This window comes from Galeopterus variegatus, unplaced genomic scaffold, assembly GCF_000696425.1.
Source record: "Galeopterus variegatus unplaced genomic scaffold, G_variegatus-3.0.2 Scaffold12, whole genome shotgun sequence".
NCBI lineage: Eukaryota > Metazoa > Chordata > Mammalia > Dermoptera > Cynocephalidae > Galeopterus > Galeopterus variegatus.
The window spans coordinates 1,052,562-1,078,807 of NW_007726123.1; the positions used below are offsets into that span (position 1 = coordinate 1,052,562).

At 39.4% G+C, this 26,246-nt stretch overlaps 1 protein-coding gene across 1 annotated transcript in view; it reads right to left on the bottom strand.

The window, feature by feature from the left end:
* LRP2 (low density lipoprotein receptor-related protein 2) overlaps positions 1 to 26,246 on the bottom strand; it is a 167,335-nt gene that overhangs the window by 44,776 nt on the left and 96,313 nt on the right. Inside the window, 13 exon segments of the mRNA XM_008592305.1 lie at positions 800 to 1,023; positions 4,069 to 4,239; positions 4,750 to 4,902; positions 7,819 to 8,335; positions 10,260 to 10,555; positions 13,981 to 14,178; positions 15,498 to 15,633; positions 18,559 to 18,678; positions 19,556 to 19,681; positions 22,576 to 22,818; positions 23,676 to 23,879; positions 24,607 to 24,896; positions 26,053 to 26,211. Of these exon segments, the coding sequence (XP_008590527.1) occupies positions 800 to 1,023; positions 4,069 to 4,239; positions 4,750 to 4,902; positions 7,819 to 8,335; positions 10,260 to 10,555; positions 13,981 to 14,178; positions 15,498 to 15,633; positions 18,559 to 18,678; positions 19,556 to 19,681; positions 22,576 to 22,818; positions 23,676 to 23,879; positions 24,607 to 24,896; positions 26,053 to 26,211 (2,837 nt within the window).

Consider the following 26,246-nt stretch of genomic DNA (forward strand, 5'->3'; position numbering starts at 1 on the left):
CTGTGTTTGTCAATTTGGTTTGCCTACTCTGTGACTGCTCAGATGGCCCTTAGTGTTCTATATGTGTGTTTGCCTCGGGACTTGGGCCTTACCGAGAAGTTTCCTCTCTGGTCAGCTCTGGGAGTTCTCCCTGATCCTTGAGTTCTGGCCCTGGCAGCTGGATCCTGTCCTGCTGGCCCAACAGGGTGTGTGAGATCTGTAAGTCTCCGCCTTGCTATCCGAGCGTTCAAAGGTGCTTTCTTTAAGTATTTAGGGCTTAAATGCCATGATACTTTTAACTCACTTGAGAATACTTTGGTCTTCCTACCCAAACAGATGAAGTAAATATGGCCATCATATCAAAACAAAACAAGACAAAAACCCAGATTGATCTTTAAGGATGGGACGAGTTTTAAGAAAAAGAAGAGTTATAAGTAGCTTTTCCCAGGGGTAGGGGAAAAAAATCCAAAAGATATTTCCATACTCTCAACTCTCAGCAGTTTTTTTTTTCCTTTTTGTCTTTTTTTCGTGACCAGTAACGGGATCGCAACCCTCAGTGTCGCGCCCGCACCCCGCTCAGCCAGTGAGCGGACCAGTCTCTATATGGGATCCAAACCCTCGGCAGGAGCGCCGCCGCGCTCCCAAGCGCCTCACTCTACCGAATGCGCCACCGGGCCGGCCCTCAGCATATGTTTTGAAAAAATCATTAATAAGTAATGGCAAACCATTTGTAAATCGTGATATTCATGCTTAAAAGAGACAAGAATGTTGGGGACATGACCTAAAGCAACTGTGCCAAACTCTGCAACCACCTACTCACCAAATGGCTGCCTGTATGGGTGATACACGTGGATGTCAAATGGTCTGTGTGTTGTGTTCACCAGCATCTTCCTATCGGATCCATTATATTTGTTTCCTTTTTCAACTGTCCTTGTATTCCAATCTGTCCAATAAATAGTGTCTTCAAAAATGGTGATCGCAAAGGGGTGAGGCAGCGTTCCATCATACACAGTGTGCCGATTGTGGCCCTCCAAATCTGAGTACCTGGGTCAGGAGGAAGAAACAGTCACTCAGTGAAGATCACCCCTCTCCTCTTAACACCTCTCAGGATAAATGAACTAACAAGTCAGTTAATAAAATTCTACCTCCTAGAGATAATGGAACTTCAGATCCTCCCCCAAACTCATAGTCTTTAAAACAAAAACTAAATTCACAGGGTTTATTTTGACTGAACAAAAGACATAAAGTTGAAAAAGCAATGCTTAAAAAATAGGATTAAGCCACAGGAGTTTAAACAATCACTAATTCCTAACCACAGCTGCTTTCCTGCAGATGCAGCTGGTACGACTACTGTAGGTTTATAAGCTCTTATGCTGATGTTTCTGCATTAAGCATCTTTTTTGATATCCCAGGATGTACGATTCTGTTTTCCTAAATCATGGGAAGAAATCAGAGGATAGCAATATTAAGTTAGAATTCCACCTTCTCATGAATATTTTGGGAGAGAAGCTGTTTTAAGAGACAGTCAGTTTCTCGATATAACACGGGGGGGAATATAACCTATAAAATAGGCCTGTAGGGTTAACTGTGCATACACCAGCAACACACTTATTATTAATAATGCTGTAAGCACTATTAATGCATGGTTTTCCACATGAATAAACTTCCAGGAGAGGGTATCTGATTTCAAGATATCACAGAGCATGCACAGCCAGATTTCCAAGTCCTCTTAGTTCCATTGTCTCATTCATTACTATGAGTCTCTGTCAGAAGTCATTTCTAAAATACTAATATTTTAATATTTTAAAATTTTGGAACAGATACTAAAATTCAAACAGGAGGTAGAATGAGCTAGCAACTAATACACCTGATAATGTTAGCCATGTGCTATTAAAAATATTTCCGAAAATTTCACAAATTATAGAAACTTATTGAAGTCACAGGAAAACTTGAAGACCCGCTTGGCCTCTGTTGATAAAAATACAGGTAAATACAGGTAAAAGACCAACACTTAGCCATCATCTGTTTTTAAAAAACCATAGACCAGAAAGCAGTTTTGAGACCTTCCCTTTCAGTTCTTGCATGACCTCTGTATAGGGATCTCAGACACCTCTATGAGCATTTTTTGTCAAGTGTGGAATGGAACTACAGGCCCAGTTCCAGTAATTTGTTGGTGCATCCCAAGATGTACAAGGAATCGATTGGCTGCTCTATAAAAATGTGTTGCTTTATATGGTCTATGAAATACATCTCTGAACACTAGCATTGATATCCCCTCCAAGATGTGACCAAGTCAGCATGGCTACATGAATATCAAAGGTTTATTCCTTCCCAGATCACTGTGCCTGATATTATGATCTGACTTTTAAACTGAAACCTACTGCCTGAGTTTTAGAATCCAGCTACGCAAATAATCTTTATCTATAAACAGAATGTTAAGCAGCTAGAAAATTCCTTTTTAAAATCTCTAATCCTCCTGAAAACACTGTCTTTATGTCCCTTTCAGTTAAAACTACCAAGCTTTCAAGACCAAGAACAATCTATCTGACAAAGGACAACAAAAATCCAATAATAAAGTTGCAAAGCTTCTGTGAGCAGCTTGATGCCTCTACTAATTCAATATGGGATTGTATGAAAAGCTAACTCAGTTCTCTGATGTTCCTTTCAAGAGAGCATACACGCACTGTGGGAAGGACCCAGGGTTCCACCATCAGTATATCACCTTAAAATGAAACAAATAAACTAGAAGTAATATTCTACTGATTCTGACCAAAGGTAGTCTTTACCCTAAGAGTAACTTAGTATCTGCTATGGTAAATTCTGCAATGGGAATGCTAAGGACTACCTTAATATATCAGATGAACCAGGCATAAGAATGTATTCCAAAAGCATTACATGTCAAAATTCTTATAATCTTCAGTTTTCCAAAGTCTCCTTTCCTGCTTACCCTAAACATATTTTAAAACTAAGATCACTCATGATCACGCATGAGGTAACTCCAAGGGGGCTGAGCTCAAGAGACATTGAGGAGTAGCAGAGGCTGATGACACAACCTGGAAAAAGAATCCAGTATCCTCTGCTTTCCAGGCCAAGGTGGCAAAGAGTATTCATCACATGTGCCAACAGGGGATGATTCTGGGGAAACGTCCCAATTTAACAAAAGAGAGTTCTGGGATTGATTAACTATGTCTGCCATAGCACAGGAGGATAGAGTACAGGCCAGGTATTCCTCCCCTCTCAGTGGCATGGCATTAGAGAACTTCAAAATTTCTACACTGACTTTGGCAGCAAAATAAAGTTAACAGAATGAGAGACGTTCTAAAGGCCTTTGAAATAGCTCTGCTGAATAATGACACTCCCGTGCTTGTGAATGAAATAGGCTGTATCTGGATACTTGTTCATAAATGTTTACCCCGAAGACATTACTATGGTCCAATCAGGCCATAACTAGCAATGCCCCCTAAATAAACATGTACTGGTTGTTTAATAATGTGTATTATCCATTTTACAATGAGTATTTTTCATTGAACAGTGTAAGTTTAACACACTAAAAAACTATCCTATTGCCAAAAAGATTTGAATGCATTATCACATTGAGTAAATGTTAACAGACTTTAATGCTATATAAAACACTTCATTGTACTTACCAATAAATGTGCCAAAGTATTTTAGGGAAAGCCTTTCCAACACTTTTGCTCTTTTCCTTTTTTCAAATATGAAAAGTCTGTTAATCATATATTTGGGAAGGGAGAGCAAAGTAGACAGATATGGAAATTCAGAAGAGTTACACACTAAGCTGACTACTGAAAGGAGAGATTCCTAGCTCCATTTTCTAGATGAAAAAAACAATAAGAAGTGAAAGCACCAGGCTTATGAAAGCAGAAACCCTGATCAGTATGATTTCAAAGTTCACTCTCTTTCTACCGCACCATACCATAGAGCTCAGCAGTTTCACTCAGATGTGACCTCAGAGTGACTTCCAATACACAGGCCACTTAGAAGATGCATGGGACTAACACACAGAAGCACAAGCCCTGGGGTTTGGAATAAACAGCAACCCAGTTGTTTTATTCTTTTCTATGTACGTACTCAATGTAACCCAGGTGAGCATCTGCCCAGTACAGTAGATCAGTGGTGTAATCAATGGTGATGCCATTAGGCCACTCTATCTTGGTAGAGATAATGACAGACTTATCATTTCCATCCATGCCTACTCTCCCAATGTACGCACGGTGAGTCCAGTCTGCCCAGTAGACATACCTGTGGGAACAAACACAAAGGGTCAGTCCCTGAAGCCAGAAGAAGTCAGTAGCCAAAAGATATAGCTTTTCTTCATTTAGAGGTATGGACTTAATATTCTACGGAGCCTCTCAGAAAGGAAAGAGAACTAACAGAAAAGAATCTAAGAGAACTTTAGATGTACAGGAGATGCTTAAGAATGAACATGATTAACTGAATTTCAGTGGCTTTGACATGGACAGTCCAGTAAAGAAGTGTTTCTTTAACCAAAATTTTCTTTGCATGCAGCCAAAATACATGACTTGAAAAGTGAAAAGGTGTGTCACGGAAAAGAAGACAGAATAGCCGACGAAGAGCATTTGAGCAAGCCATGCTTCTACCCATTATACTAAACCATTTATCAGGCAGGAAAAGCACAAGACAAATCCCAGCAAGATATTGGCCTGGAGATAGCTACGTGAACAGCCTTTTTGGTGACAGAGGTGGAATAAGGGCATGAAAGAGAAGCCCAAGATTACAGGGAGACAATACCCATATTGAGGGTGAAGGGCAATTCCTCTGGGACTATCAAAGCAGAAGGTGTTGTTGGCATCAATACAATGCTGGGCCAGATTGCGGCGGAATCCACCATCGAGGTCAGAGACAGAGAGACACTTCAGGTGAGCATCCACCCAGTAGAGCTTTCTGAAATGGAGAGCCGGGAGTTACTGACACAGTCAATTTGTTTGTGGAATGGTGCATATTTAGACACCTAATTTCCTATCCAAGACACCTGAGAATCACACAGACAGCTGTTAGAAGGCACCTTTCCCTAGGCAAATGAGGGCAGGGGATGACAGGGAGTTGGTCTTCCTGCAATGAGGTGACAGAAGATGCCAGTGTGTGTGCTACAATTCCCATGTTAAAGTGGTGTCACATCGGGAATTCTGGGGCCACACCTCACACCAGGAGTCTGGTTTTACTTCCTTTGCGCAGCATAAAGGCATCTTTTCAGACAATGCAAAGGCTCAGAGGAACAGGGAAGGGAAGTGAGTGTCATGAACTACAGTTGAAATGGTGGTACCAAGGAAACAGGTTTGTCAAAGCATATCACTGAATCTGCACAAAGGAACTATGAATTATGACATCCTTAAGAAAAAAAGAAACCTCACCTATCTCTGACCCTGTCAGACTAGTCTGTCAAAATGAGTTTCCTACCCTGTGACACCTTTCACTCAAACTTAGAAGCTTTAGAAACATATAAGAATCTGTTAGAAACTCCTACCTCAGGAATATTTCAGTTCTAAGTATATTGCTATTCAACAAAATCTATTTGTTTTCTATAAAACAGGTGTTCTTAACCTGGGGTTCTTAACCTGGCATCCAGGAAAACTGTGCTTTGGAGTTCTGCATACAGTCTAAAGTTTTACACTCGTAAAACTGTGCGAGTGTAATTGTGTAAGTGCTGTGATTCAGCAAGGGATCTGTCACTTTCCAAAGGATTAAATGCCCCTAGAATTGGTGGGTCAGTTAGGATCTGATAATCAATTCCAACCGGAAGGAGAATGATTTCTCTTCCAAAAGGCTTAAATGCCTCTTAGCAAGAGGGAAGCCCTGATCTAGCCATGCTGGATGTCAGAATATTTCACCATTAGGACAGTAGCACCCCTTTAGGCTTGAGGTTGAGGGAGTGAGTAAGCATAGATGTACAAGCCTTGCCAGTTAATTCACTTGGGTAAATCCGATGAATGAGATGGCCACAATCTTGGATTCCCTCACTGAAGAAGCTAAGAAGGGCAATAATATCGGTAGCTATTTACACTTACTAAATGCCAGGCCCTAGACCAAGGACTTCTAAAAATATTATTTAAGATCACAACAGCCATAGAAAGAGTTGCTATTATTGTTCCTGTTTTCCCAATCAAGCTGCTGAGGCCAGAGATTATATAATTAGTAAGTGGTAGAGCAGAAATTCAAGTCCTGGTAGACTGGCTACACCCTAGGGCACCCTACTCTGTTGAGCTTACTGCTTTCCCATTAATTGCTCTTCTTTCCACAGTCAAAAGACTAATTCTATGAGAACATAGAGAAGACATTACAGCTCCACTACTGGAAAAATTAGGAGGACTGAGAGCCAGCACTATCTTCTAACACACATAACGGTGCACTTAAAAATTAGTATATCAAGTTTAAGGACTTTGGAAACCAAGCACCCTTGGTTACAGTTAGTATCTTAGAAATGTCCCCTACCAACATAATGGTAACTGGGTTCTATTTTTATGTTTTAAGGAATGTTTATCCTGGTTGTGCTTCTTCCTGGACTCAAGAAAATATCTCAGACATGGGCATTTTATCCTACCCTCACCCAGACATTCTCACGCCATCTTCTTACTACCACACATGCATGTAATTCTCTCCTCTGATCGAGAATGTGCATAGACAGAGAAGAGGAAAGTAGCTGAAATCAGGGGGAAATGTCACTCTACCATTTTCTTGAGAGACAGGCTGAATGACAATATCTTAGAATTAAAATATTTTTTCCCTGCACTGGAGCAAAGGATGGGGACAGGAGCAGTACTGTGTTTAGTTCTGTTCCTGGAAATCTCTAGTTGCTGTGCTTTTTGACACATAGTAGAACCACTCTATATAAAATACTCTTATTCAGGGCCGGCCCGTGGCTCACTTGTGAAAGTGTGGTGCTGACAACACCAAGTCAAGGGTTAAGATCCCCTTACTGGTCATCTTTAAAATAAAAAATACTCTTATTCATGTAATCAATGCTTCTTATTTATTATTCAGCAAGCACTTATTGAGCACCTATGGCAGGTCAGCTACTGTTCAGGAGAAGTAGGAGCAAACTCCACCCCCCTGCCGTTTTATGATCTTTACCCTTAAGACGGTCAGGTAAGTGGGTGTGGGGAAGAGCCCTCTGGAAGCCCGAGCTGACTACAACAAGAATATTTACAGCAAGTGCTTGCAGCTTCATGTCTGTTAACCACAAAGCCAACTAATTTATGCTGCCAAGTATCTGACAGTCAACATTCAGTAGAGGTGATAAGAAGTATGATTGATCCGGTGAAGTTTTAGTTAAATATCACTGGCCTACCTTAATGACGCTCAGTTTTTAGAAGGACTATCTCGGATTAGTCCTCTGTTTCAACTAGCCCAGACTGGGACTGACTATCACTGTCAGCAAGCCTGTGGATTCCAGGAGATAAGGCACTCTCTCTGTCTTGGTCACCTCTGGATCCCTAGTACCTGCCGTTGCACCTGGTATGTAGTAGGTACTCAGTACGCATTTTTAAATGACTGAAGGCACCAATGAATGCATGAATCATCCCTTAACATCATCCCCAGTAAAATGAATGGCCCGCAATAGCAGAGCTCTTTCCTCCTTTGTGATGCTCCTCCCCATAAAAAAGATACCCTAAATTCTTAAAATCACTAGATTTTAGGTTCTGTGGCATCCCATTTGAGTACGAGGTACAAATCAGGAAAAAAATCCAAAAGTATTAAATGTATCCACATATTAACTCAAGTGGAAGAGATCTACTTCCTTTCAAGATGAAACATGGTTAGATTTTTTTTTAAGTTTTAAAAAGCTCATCAGTGTTTCCTTACCTGGTAACCCAGTCTACAGCCAAACTTTCTGCAGCTGGTAGTTTGTGGCTTATGACTGTCTCCCTGTTTGTCTTATTCAGAAACATTCTCTCGATGACCTGCCTTTCTATGTCAATCCAGTACAATCTCTTTTCTACTCGGTCAAAATCCAGTGCCACAACATTGCCCAGTCCTTGCAAAATGAGGGAGTAATAATTGCCATCTGTAGTTAGATTTCTCAAATAGTAGCGGTTGCTAAAAATGAGATAGGGCTCGATGTTGCTGTTCTGCCGACAGGTCTTTCCATCTGGTTCTCGGATGTAGCCTGGGGCACACTTACAGATGTAGGAGCCTACTACATTTTCACACTTCTGGCTACAGACAGAGGGTGTCTCCTTGCATTCATCAATATCAACACAAGTCCGCTTGTCAGACATAAGCTTGTAACCAGGACGACAGGAACAATAGAAACTGGTTAGGGTGTCTGTGCAGTTGTGATCGCAGCCACTGATTGAAGGGTCATTGCACTCGTTAATGCCTGTAGGTAAAGGACGGTTATTGTATAACCTAAAATACCAGCAACGGACCCACCATAAACAGTTCCAAAGTCAACATTTCTACTGGACAGTGCCAATTCTTAATGAATCATGCTAAAAGAAGACAGACAATAGGGATTTCCAAAGGCCGTGGTTTATTCAAAAGTCACTATTTTTCAACTTTCTCTCCAACTTAATCTTTCACTGGTGGTTTTAACATCTACTGCAACTAACAAGCTTAAGTTTGACTTTGAATTCTATGCCTGCCAACCTTCTCTTAACCAATCATTTTAAAAGCAAATTGGCAGAAGAGAAGGGAAAGAAGAGGGGAAAAAAAGATCTGGGCCAGTGTTGCTGGTAAAATAGGCCTCAGAGAAGACCAAAAAAAAGCTCTGATTTGTAGCGCCTTCCATTACAGTATAGTGACTACTCACACTGTGGCCAACCTCGAGCTACCAGTGTGATCTCACCAAACATTGAAGCTGCGAAGAGATGCACACATTTGCCTCTCACGAAATGGCATGAGCTGATCATTAGATAACACGGCCCTAGGCATACAGCTAGCTAGTCCTGCAACATAAGGCCAAGTTCACTATCTACACAAAGAGGAGAACAGGTTCTAATTAATTCTCTACTCGGGAAGAAGATTAAAAATAACTTCATATACTGCCAAATCCATGATACAAATATTAGGCCTAGTTCTTGTACTAGTTTACCAAGCAATTCATTTCACATCTATGGGTTACAGTTTTATTATTTGCAAAAAGAAGAGGATTTACAAGATCACTAGGACTTCTTCTGGTTATAAGAGTAGACATTTAGTAGGCCTGAAAGAGAGCTAATGAGATCAGTTCCTCTTAAAATCAAAATTTTAATTTTAATTATCTATAATTAAGGACATAATTCCTATAGTTTAGGCAAAGCAAAATTAATTAAAACCTAAGGCGAATTTATCTGAATTAGGACTAAATACAGGAAAGCTTACTATAGTTTTTGGCATAAGTATATAATAACATATTACATGTTGTTTTCCTTAATTTATTTAATGATTTTTGAAACTTATGGAAGTTTTTTTCATATTAGAGCAAATAATCAGTTTTTGCATGATTTTTTTTATATTATACATAGATATCCCCTTTTCTAATTTTCCATAGCATTTTCAGTCTATTTCTCTGTCTAGCACTTGATTTTAATGTTGCTTTGTATAAGTCTTATTTTTCCTAAAAGGACAGAAACCACATTATATACTGCTGGGTCAATTAGGGAAATGCATTTAATGAGTACTGACAATGAACCAGTGGAATAAAGAAAACAAAATAAATGAAAAGATATGGTCTCTCCCTCAAACCATTTAAATTTTTATTACAGAGACAATGCCAACATACACAGACCAATGGTTACAAGGATTAAATACCAGGAACAGTATGAATTGCCAATATCGTGGTGTTCAAGATAGTGCTAAGCAAACAGAACCCAAAATTCTTGATTGGTTTATTTGTGGTGGTTGGGGTAAGGGGGAGATTAAAACTCTCTCATTCAATCACCTAAGGATGAAAGTGAAGAACAGGCAAAGGAGACCTAGCAGAGGGATGCTTCAGGTAAGAAGCCACTCCAAGGGTTCAAAGAGAATCAACATTGTTCTCTTCATGCTTGGCATCTCATTTAGCAATGCTGTTATATGATGGCCTGATTCATTCATCTTCAATTCTCTCTAATGACTGCCTAACTAAAGAATCTGTCCCAAAATGTTTGTGTACTTACTTTAAATACCAAGAGATCCCTGCCCTTTGATGTGCAAGCAATAGTAATTTTCTGGTAATTTTCTACTTAGAGGACAGATTAGAAAGTCCTGGTGAGTGATAGGAGGTTGAATGTCCATACTCAGTGTTCCCTTTTTCCTTTTCCCAAATATTCTGTTACACTCACCACAGCCTTTCTCATCACTGTTGTCGGAACAGTCATCTAGGTGGTTACAGATTTTCACCATGTCAATGCAGTGCCCATTGTCACACTTGAACTGATGAGGGGGGCACGTGGCTTCTGGGGTGTGGCATAGGTGCTCCTGCTCATCAGATTCATCTCCACAGTCATTTTCCCCATCACAGACGAATGCTTTATTAATGCAGAGCCCGTTCTGACAGGTAAACTGATGCTGGTAGCAGGTCGGGTATGAGCAGTCCCTCTCATCGCTGTAGTCACCACAGTCGTTGCGCCGGTCACACCTGTGGTATGAGACCCAGTACCACACTTGGAGAGGTTGACAAGTCTTAGCTATCACCCACTTGGAGTTTGCGTCTTCCTCTATCTACTCAAATGCCAGGTCAACAATTTCAGTAACAAGATCACCAGCACTCTTAGGTCCCCTCTCCCCCAGAATCTTCATCCACCCCATCCATGTCCAACTCTAGAAATCTAACATTTGGCATTCCACAAAATTTCCCCAGATGCTGGCTGCTACCATTAGAAATGTGGGTCTAGAGCTATTAAAAATTATTGTGTTCATTTTTTCCCTAGTTAATAAATTAATTAAATACAACTTTTTGAATTTTGGTGTCATCAGATCTATTCATCCGATAATGGGACAGCTTATGGGCACTGGTAATATCCTGAGTAGCCATATGGAGAAGTGCCCATACCCAAATGGAAACTCATGGGGTGAGTGCTATATAGTATAAACGGTAAAATTATTGATGTGTCCTCTAAGAATATATCTTCATATACTCTTATAAAAATATATATGTTGCAACTGGTAATGTTTGCATTGGCAGTCCCTTTCCTTCCATCTTTCACTATAATACTCCTGCCATTTGTGAGTTGTTATGGTGATGGGAAGGAGGGCAAACAAGTAGATTAGAATGGAATATTGAAAAAGGAAGAAGGCATGTCACAGTCTTAGACCTAATCTTGGGACCTAACATTCCCTGGCATCATGAGGACAATACAGTTTCCTGAAACTCTGTGAACCAAATTGGTCTTTCTTTTCTACATTATTTCAAGATCATACTGACAGTAACAAAACTAATCATAAGAATAAAGGAATCTTGGATAAAGATGCACAAAGCTAACATTTGACAATTTACCATGGAAGGCACAGGAGCTGGAGGCAGAGCACTGGAAGATGTTAAGGCACCAAAGATGAATGTGGTCAATTTTACAACTGCCCCATTACCAGGTAGGCTAACCAGCACAGCTATCCACAAACCCAGGGCTCTGCCATGTGATTCTACACCCAAATATGTGCATGTAACTGGGAAGAATGCTGTGGTCAAAGCTGGCCGAGCCCCACTTGGTCTCCTGGGAAGTACTTAACTCATTTCCAAATGATTTGAGACACCAGTGCTTTCCTTTCTCTAGTTTAGACCCAACACAAGGTGGGGGTGGGTGGAGTTAGGCAAGCAAATCACCAGATTTTTTGCCACAATTGCATGTCAGTATCCCAGCAAGCTGCTCACAACTCAGTCTTATCCAGGTTCTTCAGGAGCATCAGTAATGAGCCAAGAGAAAAAGAGTCATTCGGAAACATGATCTCCTGTCCCACTGTACCAAGGTACCAAATCAAGCAGCACACATTCTACCAAGCAAGCAGGAGGAAGCACACAACAGCGCACCTAGTGGGGGCTGGTGGCACTCCAGGCACACAGAATTTGGAGTTATTTTAAACCTAATAGCTCAGGTTTCTGGACAAACAGTCCTTTTTTCTCTTCTGTGATAGCCCTTGGCAAAAGCAATTTAGGAAGCTGAGGAAAAAGAAAGAAAAGGAAAAAAAGGTGGGGAGAGAGAGACAGGGAAAAGGAAGAAGAGAAGGAAGGGAGGGAGGGAAGATGGAAAGGAGAAAGGAAGGGAGGAAGAAAAGAGAGAAAAAGAAAAAAGATGAATGAAATCAGAAAAGTCTGCTAGGGCAGAGGTAAATCAGTTGTGAGATCATAGTAATAACGAAGGCAGAGCTCAGAAAACTCAAGAGAGGGAGTCATGAGATAACCTAGAGTTGGATCAAAATTAAGACCTGCTGCAATTCTATTCCCTAGATCCTAGGCCTATGTTTTCAGAATGTATTTATAACTAAGACTGATAGTATTAACTCTTTACGGACTTCAGAAGAACCAAACAGAAGTATGACCTAATAGAACTCTTCAGCAGATAGGGAGAAAAATCTAGATAAAGGATTATTCACTTTCACTACAAAAAATAAAAAAGGAGACAGCTCCACCTCCCTCTCTGTTCATGTTCTCAATGCAGAAACTACCACCTTTTGGCAAAGTCGAGTTGGGCTTGATCAAGGGATAAGTCCTCCCCACAGGGTACATTTTCTAGATAACGTTTACCTACTTCTTTAATCACTACCATGCTTTGTAATGCTGAGTCCCTGGTCCTTTTGCAGCCTTCGCAGAACATGACTTGACCTTCTTTCCCTTCCTCAGGACCACCATCATGAACATCCCACTCTACTCCAGTGGTTGATGGCCCCAGACACTCTGCTGCTCTGACCTTCTCCCTGCTTCATCTATCTTTCCCATCTCCTTCCCTAACAGACTGTAAGCTGATAGTTCCTATTGCTCTTAGCATGCCTGTGTGTCCTTTAGCAGTCCTTGGCATGTGCAATATCTCTTCTTAGTTCCAGTTCTGTAAGTCCAAATGCCTAAGACATATTTTCACCTCATGAAGTCCTACCATATCAAAGTCATCTTCCACCTTGAACAAACTTCTTTCTGGGCTCCCCTATACTTGTTAATGCTCTTACTATTCTCCTACTCCATCAGGATAGAAATTTATACATCATTCTTCTTCTCCAATTACCTCTGTACCAAAGATTTGCTAAATGCGGTTGTGAGAGGTTGGGGCATTAAGAAAATGTAAACCCTTTGAAGTGGCCCATTTACAGAAAGTGATGAGACAGAACATTACAGGAGAAGTCCTCCAAACTGGCAGGCTGTGAGCTGAATCTGTTTGATCCATACAGTGTTTAAATAATTTTAAAATTTGTTTCCAGCATTTAAAATCAGAGTATTTCATGTGAAAATCCAGATTTTCAACTTCTCTTGAAGAACAGCGTCAGGTCTAGCCCTCCTGGCACTCCTGCAAAATGCTGAACAGTGTTTGCATCTTCGTCCCAGCTCACCCCACCTGCCTCTCCCCTCATCTCCTTGACCCTGAGCCTAAGTACCAAGCTCCATTTATCATCATGCTTGCACTGCTACTTTTCTTATAGCGGAGAGAGGAAAGTAAAATATTTCTTGTGCCCATGCCTCTACACCAAGTGGAAAACTAAGATGGTCACAAGTTTCAAGAAAGAATTTTCATACATCCACTCCACTTCACCCATCTCCCTGCCCCTCTGTGCAAGGTCACATTATGTTCTTCATAAGCCCAGGCAGTTTTGCTCTCTTGGCCCCACTCCTCCATAAAAATGTTAAAAATTATATGTAATGACCACATTGGTATGAAGGCAAATATATTAATATTACATAGTAAAATATTTTCTTTGACCTAAATGTTCTTTTTTCTCTTTTTTTTAGGATTTTAAAAGAAATCCAAACATTTCCATAGGCCACCAAAAAAGTCACTGTGGACACTGCACCTAATGCATAGGTCAGCCCTACCTACATGGATGTTTAAAGTTTGCTGGGAAACTTTTTAATTCCCAATTCACCTGAATGATTGTGGGATACATATTCCGCTACTACAGGTGTATTCGTTTTCAGAACAAGGTGTCCTGGTGCAATTCTGACGTTCGTCATAGGCATCCGTACAGTCTGCATCACCATCGCAGACCCAAGCTTGCGGAATGCACCTCCTGGATGGAGGTCTGTTATTTACACAGAAAAACTCAGAACTGGAACAGGTTTGACTCTCTGAAACCAAAGGACACAAGAATCAAAAACCACATGTGAGCTCATTCTAGCAGTCAATTACTGAACATTCTGAGGGATGGAAGACATATCACATTGCTATGGTAATAAAAGACCATAAAAAATATCTCCAAAAGTTCCATTTTAATTGCTTTGGACCCTGGATTTTTCAGAAGAAATCAACAAAGTGAAACATCTCAGTTTTTCACAAAATTAATGTAAAATCATATTTTTTCCCTTAGGGCTTCAGAAAACCACTCCCCTTTTGTTAACTGGATACTAAATGCCTTACATTTGATAACATTTTTTTAGTTTACAAAGTGTAATCACACAAGGACAGTGTGAGATAGGTATTTTTATAACAGTTCTACAGAGGACAAAACAATAGCTCGAAATGGTTAAGTGAGTGGCTCAAAGTCAAAAAACTTGAAGAAGAGTGAGCTAGACCTTCAAACCTAGGTCTTTTTTACTACAGATTTAGCGCTTTTTCACCTACATCATAGCTACCATCTCAAGTAGAATTAGGGTAGGTAGGAGAAGCATATGTCAACAATAGTTGTCAGAAACCAAGATGCTATGAGGAAAGAGATGAGATGCTGATATTGAATCATCAATGCCCACAGAATAAAAGAACACCACAATCTCACTGTGGATGAATAGGAGAAAAAAGGAGAGGATTCTTGGAAAGGGAGGTGGGAGAAAACTACATGCAACAATCCATGTATGCGCAGCCGCCAACCCCCCATCTCAGTGTATAGAGTATAATGGAGAGCTGCAGACACCACCAAAATCACTGACATATGTAGTTATTATCAAATGTAAATATCAGGGAGGGAGGCATTGATCTCATCGTCCTACCATGGAAAGACACTCTCCTAAGACACCTTAGCTAAGAATTCCATGCTCTGTTGGTAATTGAAATGGTGTTCCATAATCTACTGAAGAGGAATAGCTTCCCCCTGCCCCCAACCCAATAACAGCTCTAAAGTAATAGATGAAACTGGAGCCACAGTTAATTGTTACACTGTTAAAGCGGCTGTTTTAGAGTGGCCAACCTAGAAATGTAGGACATTATTTCCACTAGACAAATGCAAAAGAAGGAAAGTCAACATAAAATCACTTTTCATTATTTTAAAGAGTTTAACTGAATGATATCAAATAATTCCAGAGTGGCAAAACAAAGGTAACATTCTATCTGTGCATTCAATCAAAGAGGAATCATTCAGTCTGCCTGACAATAAGACTCTCCAAATGCAGGAAAACAATGCTACTGTGTTTCCCTGGTATGTGATGCTGCAGAGGAAATCATTGGCTTCACTTACCACAATGGTGCCTGTTGTCCTCATCACTCATGTCCCCACAGTCATTATCACCATCACAGAGCCATGCACTTGGGATGCAGCGCCCACTGTCACACTTAAATTCACCACCCGGGCATGTTCGCTCAGGATGCTCTGAAAAAAAGATAAAAAGCACCCTCAGTGAAGAAAGTGGTTTGCAGACCAGAAATCTTGAGAGACACTGATTATAGCTTGTCTAGAAAACCTGAAACAGCTTTACCTAGTCATACACAGCTAGGGTATGTCCTCCAGTGAGATTCATACCAGTGATCAGTGATGGTTTGAGTCAGTGCAAAGCCCTAATTATCCTTTGGTGACTAGGACAAGATTCAGTATTCCCTTACAGTTATGGTAGAGAAATAACTGTCTTTTCCCAAGGGATGATATGTTACCTACTATTTCATGTGCTTTTATTTTAAAATCTGCTTTTCATACAAAACCATTTTGTTTTGTGCAAACCATCCTCCTGCAGTCCCCATCCCTGTTTCCCTGCTCTCTTTCCTTTTTCCATAGCACTTATCATCATTCAACATACTGTAAAATCTGCTCCTATGCTATACTTGTTGCCTGTCTCCCCTTCTTAGAATACAAGCTTCGTATGAGCAGGTATCTTTGTTTTATTCACTGATGCAGCCCAAAAGTGCCTAGAACATAGGTGCTCAATAAATATTGAGTTAAGCTAATAAGTCAGTTTAGGTTAGCCATCACTATTCCAGTCCTTTAATCATGTGTCCCTATTCAACTAATCAAGATGTCATAGGTCCAAATACCTAGGAGCTCCTCAAATTAACCTAAGAAGAGAGAAAAAAAAAAAAAATAAGACAGCACAGTGACAATAGTAAGGAGAAACAGGAGCTTTCAGAAGCTGGAGTGAAAGGAGAGACCTATCCCCTTTGACATAGCAACAGCACCTCTAAAACCGAGCCTATAAGAATCTTCCCACATATACAAAGAAGTTTTTAAAGAATGTTTATTCCAGCATTGCTTTTCACAGTGAAAAAATGGTAAGAACCTAAATGTCCAGCAGTTAGGAAAACGATAAAAACACAGGAAACATCCATATTTTAATGTTCAGCACTGCAAAGGAATGAAGTAGATCTGTATTTTTTGACTTGCTGACAAGATGTTAAGCTAAAAAAAAAAAAAATAAGCTAATTGATAACACCACTGTTAAGGGTTCAGATCCTTGTACTGGCCAGCCACAAATAAATAAATAAATAAATTTTTGATAGGCTAATTGCAGAAAAATATGTATAGTAAGATCCCATTTGTGCTTTTAAAAAGTATGTATCAGGATATATAGATAAAGGTAAGGGGAACTCACATTCATGCTTAACAGTGATTATCCTTGGTGAGTGAGGGCCTTGGAGAAGGATTAAGAAATAGGAATTTTACTTTTTTGTGTGCATCTTATCATTTCTTTAAAATACACCTCTGCACATTATTACTTGACTTATGACAATGAGAATATATGTACATATAGCTTCTGTGTTTATTTTTATTTAAATGTCATGCAGTTGGTACTAATTGCTATTATTATGACTTTGGTTTCCATGGAGAAGTTTGGAAACATATTTATTCTTCATCTACTTGAACCAATAATTCATATTTTTTAACCAATCTCTAAGACTATTCTACTCACTGAACAGTTATTAATTATTTCCTTTACAGAGCTTCAAAATTCTATGTGCCCTTTGCTTTACACTAAACTTCCCATGTTGGGAGGAAAGAACCTTGCAAAGAGCTCTGAATACCACTCTCCAACTGCTAGCAACAGAATTTAAACCGGGGAGAAAACAGAAATAGAAAACTGTCTGCCTTCAGCTGTGAAACTATACCAACAGTCCTAAGAAAATACTTGCAAAATAAAAGGTTTTATATATGATGATACTTAGTGCAGCAACATTTATAATAGAGGGAAAAAATAAAAGCAATCTAAATCCTTAATAATACAGGCAGTTTACTCAATGGTAATATAACCACACAAAGGAAATATTTTAGCCATTAAAAGGGAGTATGGAGACTATATTGCAAGGATGAGCAAACTTTGTCTTAACCAGATGGTAAATATTTTAGTCTTACAGGCCATGTGGTCTCTGTTGTACCTACTTGACATTGCCATTGTAGTAGGAAAGTAGCCATAGATGATATGTGGCTGTATTCTAATAACATTTTACTATAATAAAATGATAAATAAATAACTGGCCCCCAGCCATGGTTTTCTGACCCCTATATAGCAATATAACTTATCAACAGATTAAAAAAAGCAATGTAGAAGACTGTACCTTTATATTTTTTTAATTATGTAAAAAAATTTTGCATGGATATAGATTAGAATTTGCAAAAGTAAACAGCAGCCTTCCAATACAAACAGAGCACAACTCCTACCAGGAATGCAACAAGAGGACCCCTGGAACTTCTTGGGAAGCTCAGATGGCCATGGAACCTAACCTCATAAGCTGGCACAGAGACAAAACAGGAAGAGGATGTGTGTCCACAATATGCCCCTTCCCCATGTGTATGATGATTCCAAATCACTTTTGGATCCCCCCTACAGTCTTACAGTCCAGCACAGCCAAATTCAGAAATTCACTAAAATTGAGTTCTACAAGCCAGCACTGTATTAAGTGCATCACCAACACAATCTCATTTTATTAGCATCAGTCAGCAACTCCCATACCCTGGTCAGCATCCCCCCCCCCCCCCCCCCCCCCCCCCCCCCCCCCCCCCCCCCCCCCCCCCCCCCCCCCCCCCCCCCCCCCCCCCCCCCCCCCCCCCCCCCCCCCCCCCCCCCCCCCCCCCCCCCCCCCCCCCCCCCCCCCCCCCCCCCCCCCCCCCCCCCCCCCCCCCCCCCCCCCCCCCCCCCCCCCCCCCCCCCCCCCCCCCCCCCCCCCCCCCCCCCAGCAACTCAGCCAGGGGCAGGAGCAGGCAGTGCAAGAATTCACCAGTCATGACCCTAGTCTGCACTTGAAGTGCCTGGAAGAGACTGGAAGTGGCTAGAGGCATCACAGTTCTTTTTATGCTTGCTTATTCTCTTACCACAAGAGGCAGGTTCATCAGAGCCATCAGAACAATCTATTTCTCCATCACAATACCAACGGCGAGGAATACAGCGTCCAGATGTGCATTGGAACTCACTGCTGCTGCACGTGTGAGTGACTGCAGGAGGCACAGAAGATAAAATCCATGAGCAAAACACAAGCAGGTTCCCCTCAGTCTTAATAATCTGCCTATTTTTCCAAACTGGATAACAGTTGCCAAGAAAGGAAGGCAGGCCTGAGAAATGGGATTTTGTAAAGTATAAGCTTTCCATGGAGAGGGAGAAGTACAGTAAAGGGAAGGAAGGCAGTATTCCCCCAGTTTTCCAGAATGTTTTTCTGGATTCCAGAAATCCAAAGAATATTTTGTATTTGTTAGAAATACCAAAGAACTATCTTTGTGACACATGAAATCACAGATTATGTAAAATAAGTCTTGGATCTATTTTTTCCACTATAATGTAAAATCAAATAAATTATATTTAAATAATAATTAAAAGCAAAAACAACAATATGATCACATCTGATCTCACCCCACATGTACCTATCAGCCATGCTAGACCATGATTCTAGAGACATAGCAAAGTTCGGCTTATTCATCCTTGTAAATAAGAGACTGTAGTATGAACATTGATTCTTTGCTCCAGTAATGTTAGGGTAGATCTGCTCAGATGTATTTTCTAAATTGTTAATGTGGGTACGAACCTGAATTAAGTCTTCTAATTACTCTGGTCTATAAGTGGCCCATGATAATTGATAAGAAAGCAGACGTCCCTGAGAGGTCGGCAATAATTCCAACCTGTCTAGCCCTATCTGTTGGCTGCATCTTGAATTCTGCTCCCTCATGCTACTGTTATTACACCTGATTCTTGTTCTTGGATTGTAGCCTTGCCCGTTGACAAATTATTCCAATGCTCTTTGGTTTCCTTGGGAGAGCACCAGCAACCAGAGATTAATTACATAGACCTAAGGAAAGAGGCAGTTTTTATCTTACTCACCGCAATAAGTAGGGTTTTCATCACTCATATCTCCGCAGTCATTGTCTCCATCACACAAGTAAGAGCGAGGAATACAAATATTTGAATCCTGACATTTTGTGTATCCAGACCGGCAAGTACGATCAGCTTGTAAAAGACAACCAGATAAACATTTGGAACATATCCACCATATACATCAAAAGCAATGTCCATGCTAACAGATTTATTGCAGAACTCAAACCAGTGGAAAGGAAGCATTTTCAAAGCTATCACAGAGGCACAATCCATGACACTTATGTTACCTATAGATTCTATAGATTCTATAGTAAACAGAGATATTTTCAGCTGATACTGGGGGGAGGGATGGAGAGGAGAGGCTGCTTTGCAATTTAGACCCTATTTTCATTAATTAATGGTATCAACGAGAGTCCCAACTCTTGGTTACATGAACTATGGCATATCCACACGATGGAGTAGTAGGTAGCTGTAAAAAAAAGGAATGAAAGAAATCTCTATATACTGATAAGTGATGACAGTATGATCTCCAGGATATATCGTTAATAGTAAGAAAGCAAGATTTAAAACAGTAGGCTACATACTTCTTTGTTCCTTTTCTTGTGGAAGAAAAAGGATGATGAGTGTGTGTGTATACAAACATGTGCATATGTGCGTGTTTGTGTGTAGCAAGAGACAGAGATGCTTATATTAAAAATAATATCAACAAAGAAAACATAAACTAATGAAAATTGCCACCCCTCTGGGTAGATTGGGAAGAGCATGGAGGCAGCAGAATGGAGAGGGCAGGAGCAAGGACTTCTATAAATGCACCCTGTCGTACAGTTTTTACTTTGGAACCACATACACTACCTTCTACAAATAAAAGCAATAAAACAAAAAATGGAAAAAGAAAAGTGGTTCTTAAAATTTGGAAAGAGTAACAAATGAAACTAACTGTATATCAAGTTGATAGCATAATTCTACCAAGAAAAAAATTCAAATGTCTTTAAAACCAGTATTTTGAATGTATATTGATAGTGGAACATAATTTAAGAACAAGAAGGACCTTGCATTTAGTAGATTCAGTGTTAATAGTATTGTTTGTGTGATTATAATAACTTTGAAATTATTAGAGGCATTTTGAAATTATTGTAGAATAAAGCAAATTATTAAAATGCTTTATTCTACAATAATTACAAAATGGGCACCCCAATTCTGTGGTCATTTTGAAATACCACAGAAGGAGTGAGGTCTAATTGGATAAATGGCTAATTCCAAGTCTGGGACAGGAAATGTATAAGACAAGCCTGATCTACAGAAGACTGAATGGGGTCACATCAAAGGATCCAAATTAACAGGGCTCCAATTGGCCTAAGGACAACTGAGCATCAAAAAGAATAAATGAAGACACTACATTAAAGTTAATCAAACATATAAATATCCATGAGTTCAATATAATTCTAAACAAAACAATCCAAAAACTTAGTGCTACATAGTCACTAACTCAATCTGAAAACTAACAAACAAAATGAAAAAATCAAGCATTTATCCTGCAAAATTGTAATTACCAACAAATAGTTGATAAGGGAAATTTCTTCTTTATAGAACTCTAGCTGATAAAAGTGGAAGGAATAACAGAATTTTTAAGTACCCATTTTGTAGCCCTTAAAGAATTAACAGATTTATGGAACAACCAACCATGAACACTAAAAACCACTGAGTGAAAGTTTGATGGAGACTTCATAAGGGAAGATTCAGGCTGATAACTGACTTCACTGATAAATTTGCTCATCACTTAAAGTGTGACAACCAAGCATTTTGTGCCTCATGATAGGATGCAACAGGAAATACGCAGCTCAACCTAGGAAGTCTTCTTACCTACAGAATTGAACCTATTGTAATCATACCTCTAGGTTGAAATTCTAGTTTGCAGGAAATAAGAAGGGCAAATTAAGTTAAATCGATTATGCAATTAGTCAAATCCAAAATGTGGTATATTCCACAGAACAAATCACCTAACTTTTCTAACAAATCAGTCACATAAAGTGGGAACTGTTGTGGAATAAAAGAGGCGAAAGAGTCATAACAATCAAAATCAATGCGTAGAACAGGTCTAAATCCTAATTTGAACAGAGTAACAGTAAAAACATATTTTGGGGATAAATGACAAAATTTAAACATGGACTGGGTACTCAAGGATATTAACTAAGTGTTGTTGATTTTGCTAGGCATTATAATGGCATGGTACTTGTTTTTCGAAATGTATTCATCAGTGAAATGCATGCCTATGGGTTGTTTTAAAATACTAGAAAAAAAGTTAGGGGACATAAATGAAATAAAATTTGTATTTGTTGATAATCGCTGAAGCTGGGATGGTTACATTATGCTATTCTTTCTACTTTGGAATATATTTGAAATTTTCAATAAAAAAACTTTTTTTTAAAGTCGACCCAAATAAACATTGTGTATAACTGTACCTACAAAAGCAGCAAAACATGATATATCCAAATTGAAAATACCATACACACTTTGCTTTTTTGTTTTCCGAAGATGCTAATGTAATAAATCACAGAACATTTTAAAAAATCAATTAACTAAAAAGCTATTTACCAGAAAAACTTAAGAGAAAAACCATTTTCATCAACATGGTACTCTATAGCTTTTTGCACTACAAATATTAACCACAATGCGTTTATGCAACAATTTTTGTCAGTGATTATTGGTAAAGCTGTAAAACAATCAAATTTTATCAAGGAAATTTTTAATCTAGCAGATATATAAACCAAAGACAAAATATTCAAGGTTCAGATATTCAATGGTGGTATGGATCAATTTAAGTGGATAATTCAAATATTCAGTAGAGTTGTTTTTAAAATGACTTAGTAGAATGTATTTAAAGAAAATTTAAGTTTTAGATGAATACTTAGGGGTTTTTTTTGTTTGTTTGTTTTTCCAGAAAGACTCTGTTTTTAGATAAAAGTTTCATCTCCTGTTATCTAAGACTTCAGACTCAAAAGCACAATAAATACTTAAGATATACTTACGGCAATTTCTCTCATCTGAAGTGGCATTATCGTGGCAGTTGTCTATACCATTGCAGACGTATTCGCGAGGTATGCACCTTCTGTTGTTGCAGGTGAATTCCGAGGTGGCATTACAGTCCCTGAACAAGCACCCTGCTTCATCACTGCTGTCACCACAGTCATTGTAGTAATCACAGCGATAACGGTATGGAACACATCGCCCATTGGCACAGGTGAAGGCTGTCGGCGGGCAGGTGTGAAATGCTAAGAGGAGGAAAAAACATTGAAAAAAACCCTCTTGATTAAAGTATCATCCTTATTTCTAAAAAGATAAAATTAAATAGCACAGACATGTTGAGTTTACCTTCCAAGGCAAAAACAGCTGCAAATCTGACTGCATGCAAAGTGAGATAACACTTTAAATTAGTTAGATTAAGCAAAATGTTTTATACCTTTTTTAAACCAATGAAGTATGTTAAGCAAAAATCAAAGTCAGTCTATTTCTCTATAATCTCAGTTTAAAATTTTATCTCAATCACAGAAAAGCATGCAAATACAGTTTATTTGGGGAAAATAAAAACTCCTAGCCCCTACCCCGTCCTCAGAACTACCTGAGAAAGTCCACTGTGTTTTATTCACTCCAGATGGAAGCTGAGCATTGGGAGTGATTTCAATAAAATTATGGAGTTCATGACTTTTCTGCTATGAAAATTAATAAAATGATAACAAGCACCTATTGGAGCCCTTAGCCCCATGATAAGCCATGCTTAGCATGCACCATACTAAGTGCTTTTCAAATATATTTTTTCTTACTCCTCATAAGAACTCTAGTAATAGCTCCAGTATTCCAGATGCAATGTCTGACGCTCAGAAGGTTCAGTAACTTTCCCAGGGCTATACAGATTGTAAATGACATGCTCAGGGTTTAAATCCTGTGCTTTTGTTCTTAACCACTACAGAGGTGATCTAATAGGCCTGCTTTCCCAGAGTCAATGTTTTTCTGCTCTAACAGGAGGCTTAGGCATAAATTCTAAACCCATTCAGTCTGCAGTATTCCATATCAAACACTTGAAATAAAGATGTCATCAGCTCCTAACAAAAGCATCAAGTGTCCAACTTACCACAGACACTTTCCAGCTCATCACTGCCATCACCACAGTCATTGTCGTTATCGCATTTCCACTCTTTTAAGATGCAGTGCCCATTGAGACACGTGAACTGGGATTCACTACACCGTGCACCGTTGTCTATGATGCAGTGCTTATTGTCATTGGCCAGATACCAGTGGCCCTCATGTGGACACTGGCACTCAGCACCATTTGGACCTGAAGAAAGGGAGGCCCAAAAGAAGCAAAAGTTTGGTGGAGCTAATTCATACTGTCTCCTCCAGTACAGCACTTGGAACAGCTTCTACATAAAATGCTCTATAAGACAAGCCATGGGAACTCTGCCCATTAACCTTTCAACTATATGCTGAGTCATTTTTCCATCAAGAGGAACCACCACCGATTTCTAGTAAAAGTGCTAATTCACCCTAATCTTCAAACAACTACCTCTTGTCTACAACACAATGATTCTCTCTTCTCAGCAAAATCTGTAAAACTTTAACAAAAGGCACATCTTCCTATGAATTTATTGTTCTCTATAAAACACACCATGCAGCACATAATATCAGACCCTAAAATATCACCAGAAATATTTTAATCTGTAAACAAAACGTCCTACACAGAAAAATTAAATCCTTTTATAAGGAAGATGAGCTCATTGATGGAATTCCTATACAAGTGAGAGCCAAAGCCTTCACCTTGCTGTCTACCTCCATCAGGCCTGAATTTAAAATGTTTTCGTAAGAGGGCTCCATATAGAATAGAACAGAAACCTGCCGACGTCTTCCTCTGAAAATACTGTCCCAAATCTATCTTATAATTATCCCGAAATCAAGAATTTGGATTTTTTTCTCCTGTTAGAGCTGAATATTCCTTCAGCCTTCCTTACCAGTTGTTGTCATTATTATTATTCTCCATGTTTTCATCCTCATGGGCAATTCCTTACCTGGTGCACAGATATGGCTGCAGCCCCCATTAAACTCTTCACAAGGATTGCTACACTGCTGCTGTCGGTTCCTTACAGCCGTGCTAATACCCTGAGGCTGCTCGGGCAAAGTCATGGTCATTGCAGTGTGATCTGACCCATCATATTTGCTAGCTCGGTAAATTCTTCTTGAGTACAACTCAGTCCAGTAAATAAACTGGCCATAGAGAGTCAAGCCTAAAGTACTGAAGCTCCCGCTGACAATGACTTCGCGCTCCGTGCCTATTAGAGTGCTGCGTTCGATCTTCCGCCTAAAAAGTGAAAAAAATAAAGCTGAAATCTATAAAGAATAAGTTTCTCAACTGACAGCCCAATGCCTGGACCTAACCATTGCTTTGAACAAGCCCCCAATTTTCTTTTCAAGTGGAGTGCATGGCAGCTAGAAATATTTCTTCTGGTGATAGGAGGCATTTGCTTATCCAACAATGGCCGATATAAGTCACTGATTTCCACATATTAACATAACCTTCAAGTAATCCTACAAAAGGAATCAGGCTGACTTTAGAAACAGGAGACATTATGCAATGATCCACGTAATGCTTGGAAATTGGGGTTGAGCACATAGTAGACTCTCAATAAAATGTTAGTTACTTTTCCTTCCCACTCCCTAAATGACTTTTTCAATGTGACATTAATTTGAGGTGTTTACCTAGAATGATCCAAATTTAGACACAAAACATCACTGCATTGTTTTAAATGAGAAAATGAAGAAAAGATCAGGATGTTAGGTGATGGGCATCAAACGACCAAAATCATGAAAAAATAAAAGCAAGAAAAATTAAGATTCCTGGCAGGTAGACATCAGCCATAAACAGAATCACTTCATCCCTTCACCTACTACATTGGATGGCAGGAATAAGACATCTGGGGGTTACTTGGAGAAGTAACGTAGAAAATTAGAATTGACAAAAGTTTATAAGGAAAACAGTATGAAATCTGTTGAGAAGAAGCTTGTCAGTGAAGAAAGGGTCTATTTAAAAAGATGACCAAAAGTCAAAGACCAAAGTAAAGCATTTTTTAAAAGACTCTAACTGCTAAAGCCCAGAAAACACTTAACAGTGTGCATTTAAAAGTTATTCATATTTTATAGTAGTTACCCAGTGCCTATAGATTATAAATCAAATAATTACATTTATAATTATAAACTGAGTAAATACATTTAGAATTATAGCTAAAATTATAAATGCATTTAGCATCTTTAGATGTCCTTTAGTTCATAATTATTCAATTTCACAATATGTTCACTAAGATAGAATGTAATACAGTTTCTAAAACTGTGATTCTATATTTTGCCAATACCTATCTGGCATTTTATATTCTCATCACATTATGCAAATCCCTCTCCTTTGGAAGTAGGAGGAAGAACTCTTCTTATCATCACCGACATGAGTAACCGAAGACACATACAGACTAGCATCTGCCCAGTAGAGAAGGCCCTCCTCAGAGTCCAGAGCGAGACCATTGGGCCAGACCAGGCTGCTGTTCACAATGGGTACCCGGAAGTTTCCTCCTAGTGTGGCTCTCTCGATTTTGGCATTAGTATCCAAGTCAGTCCAGAACAGGTACCTAGTGATCCAAAAGGAGTCATAATTAATTCACTA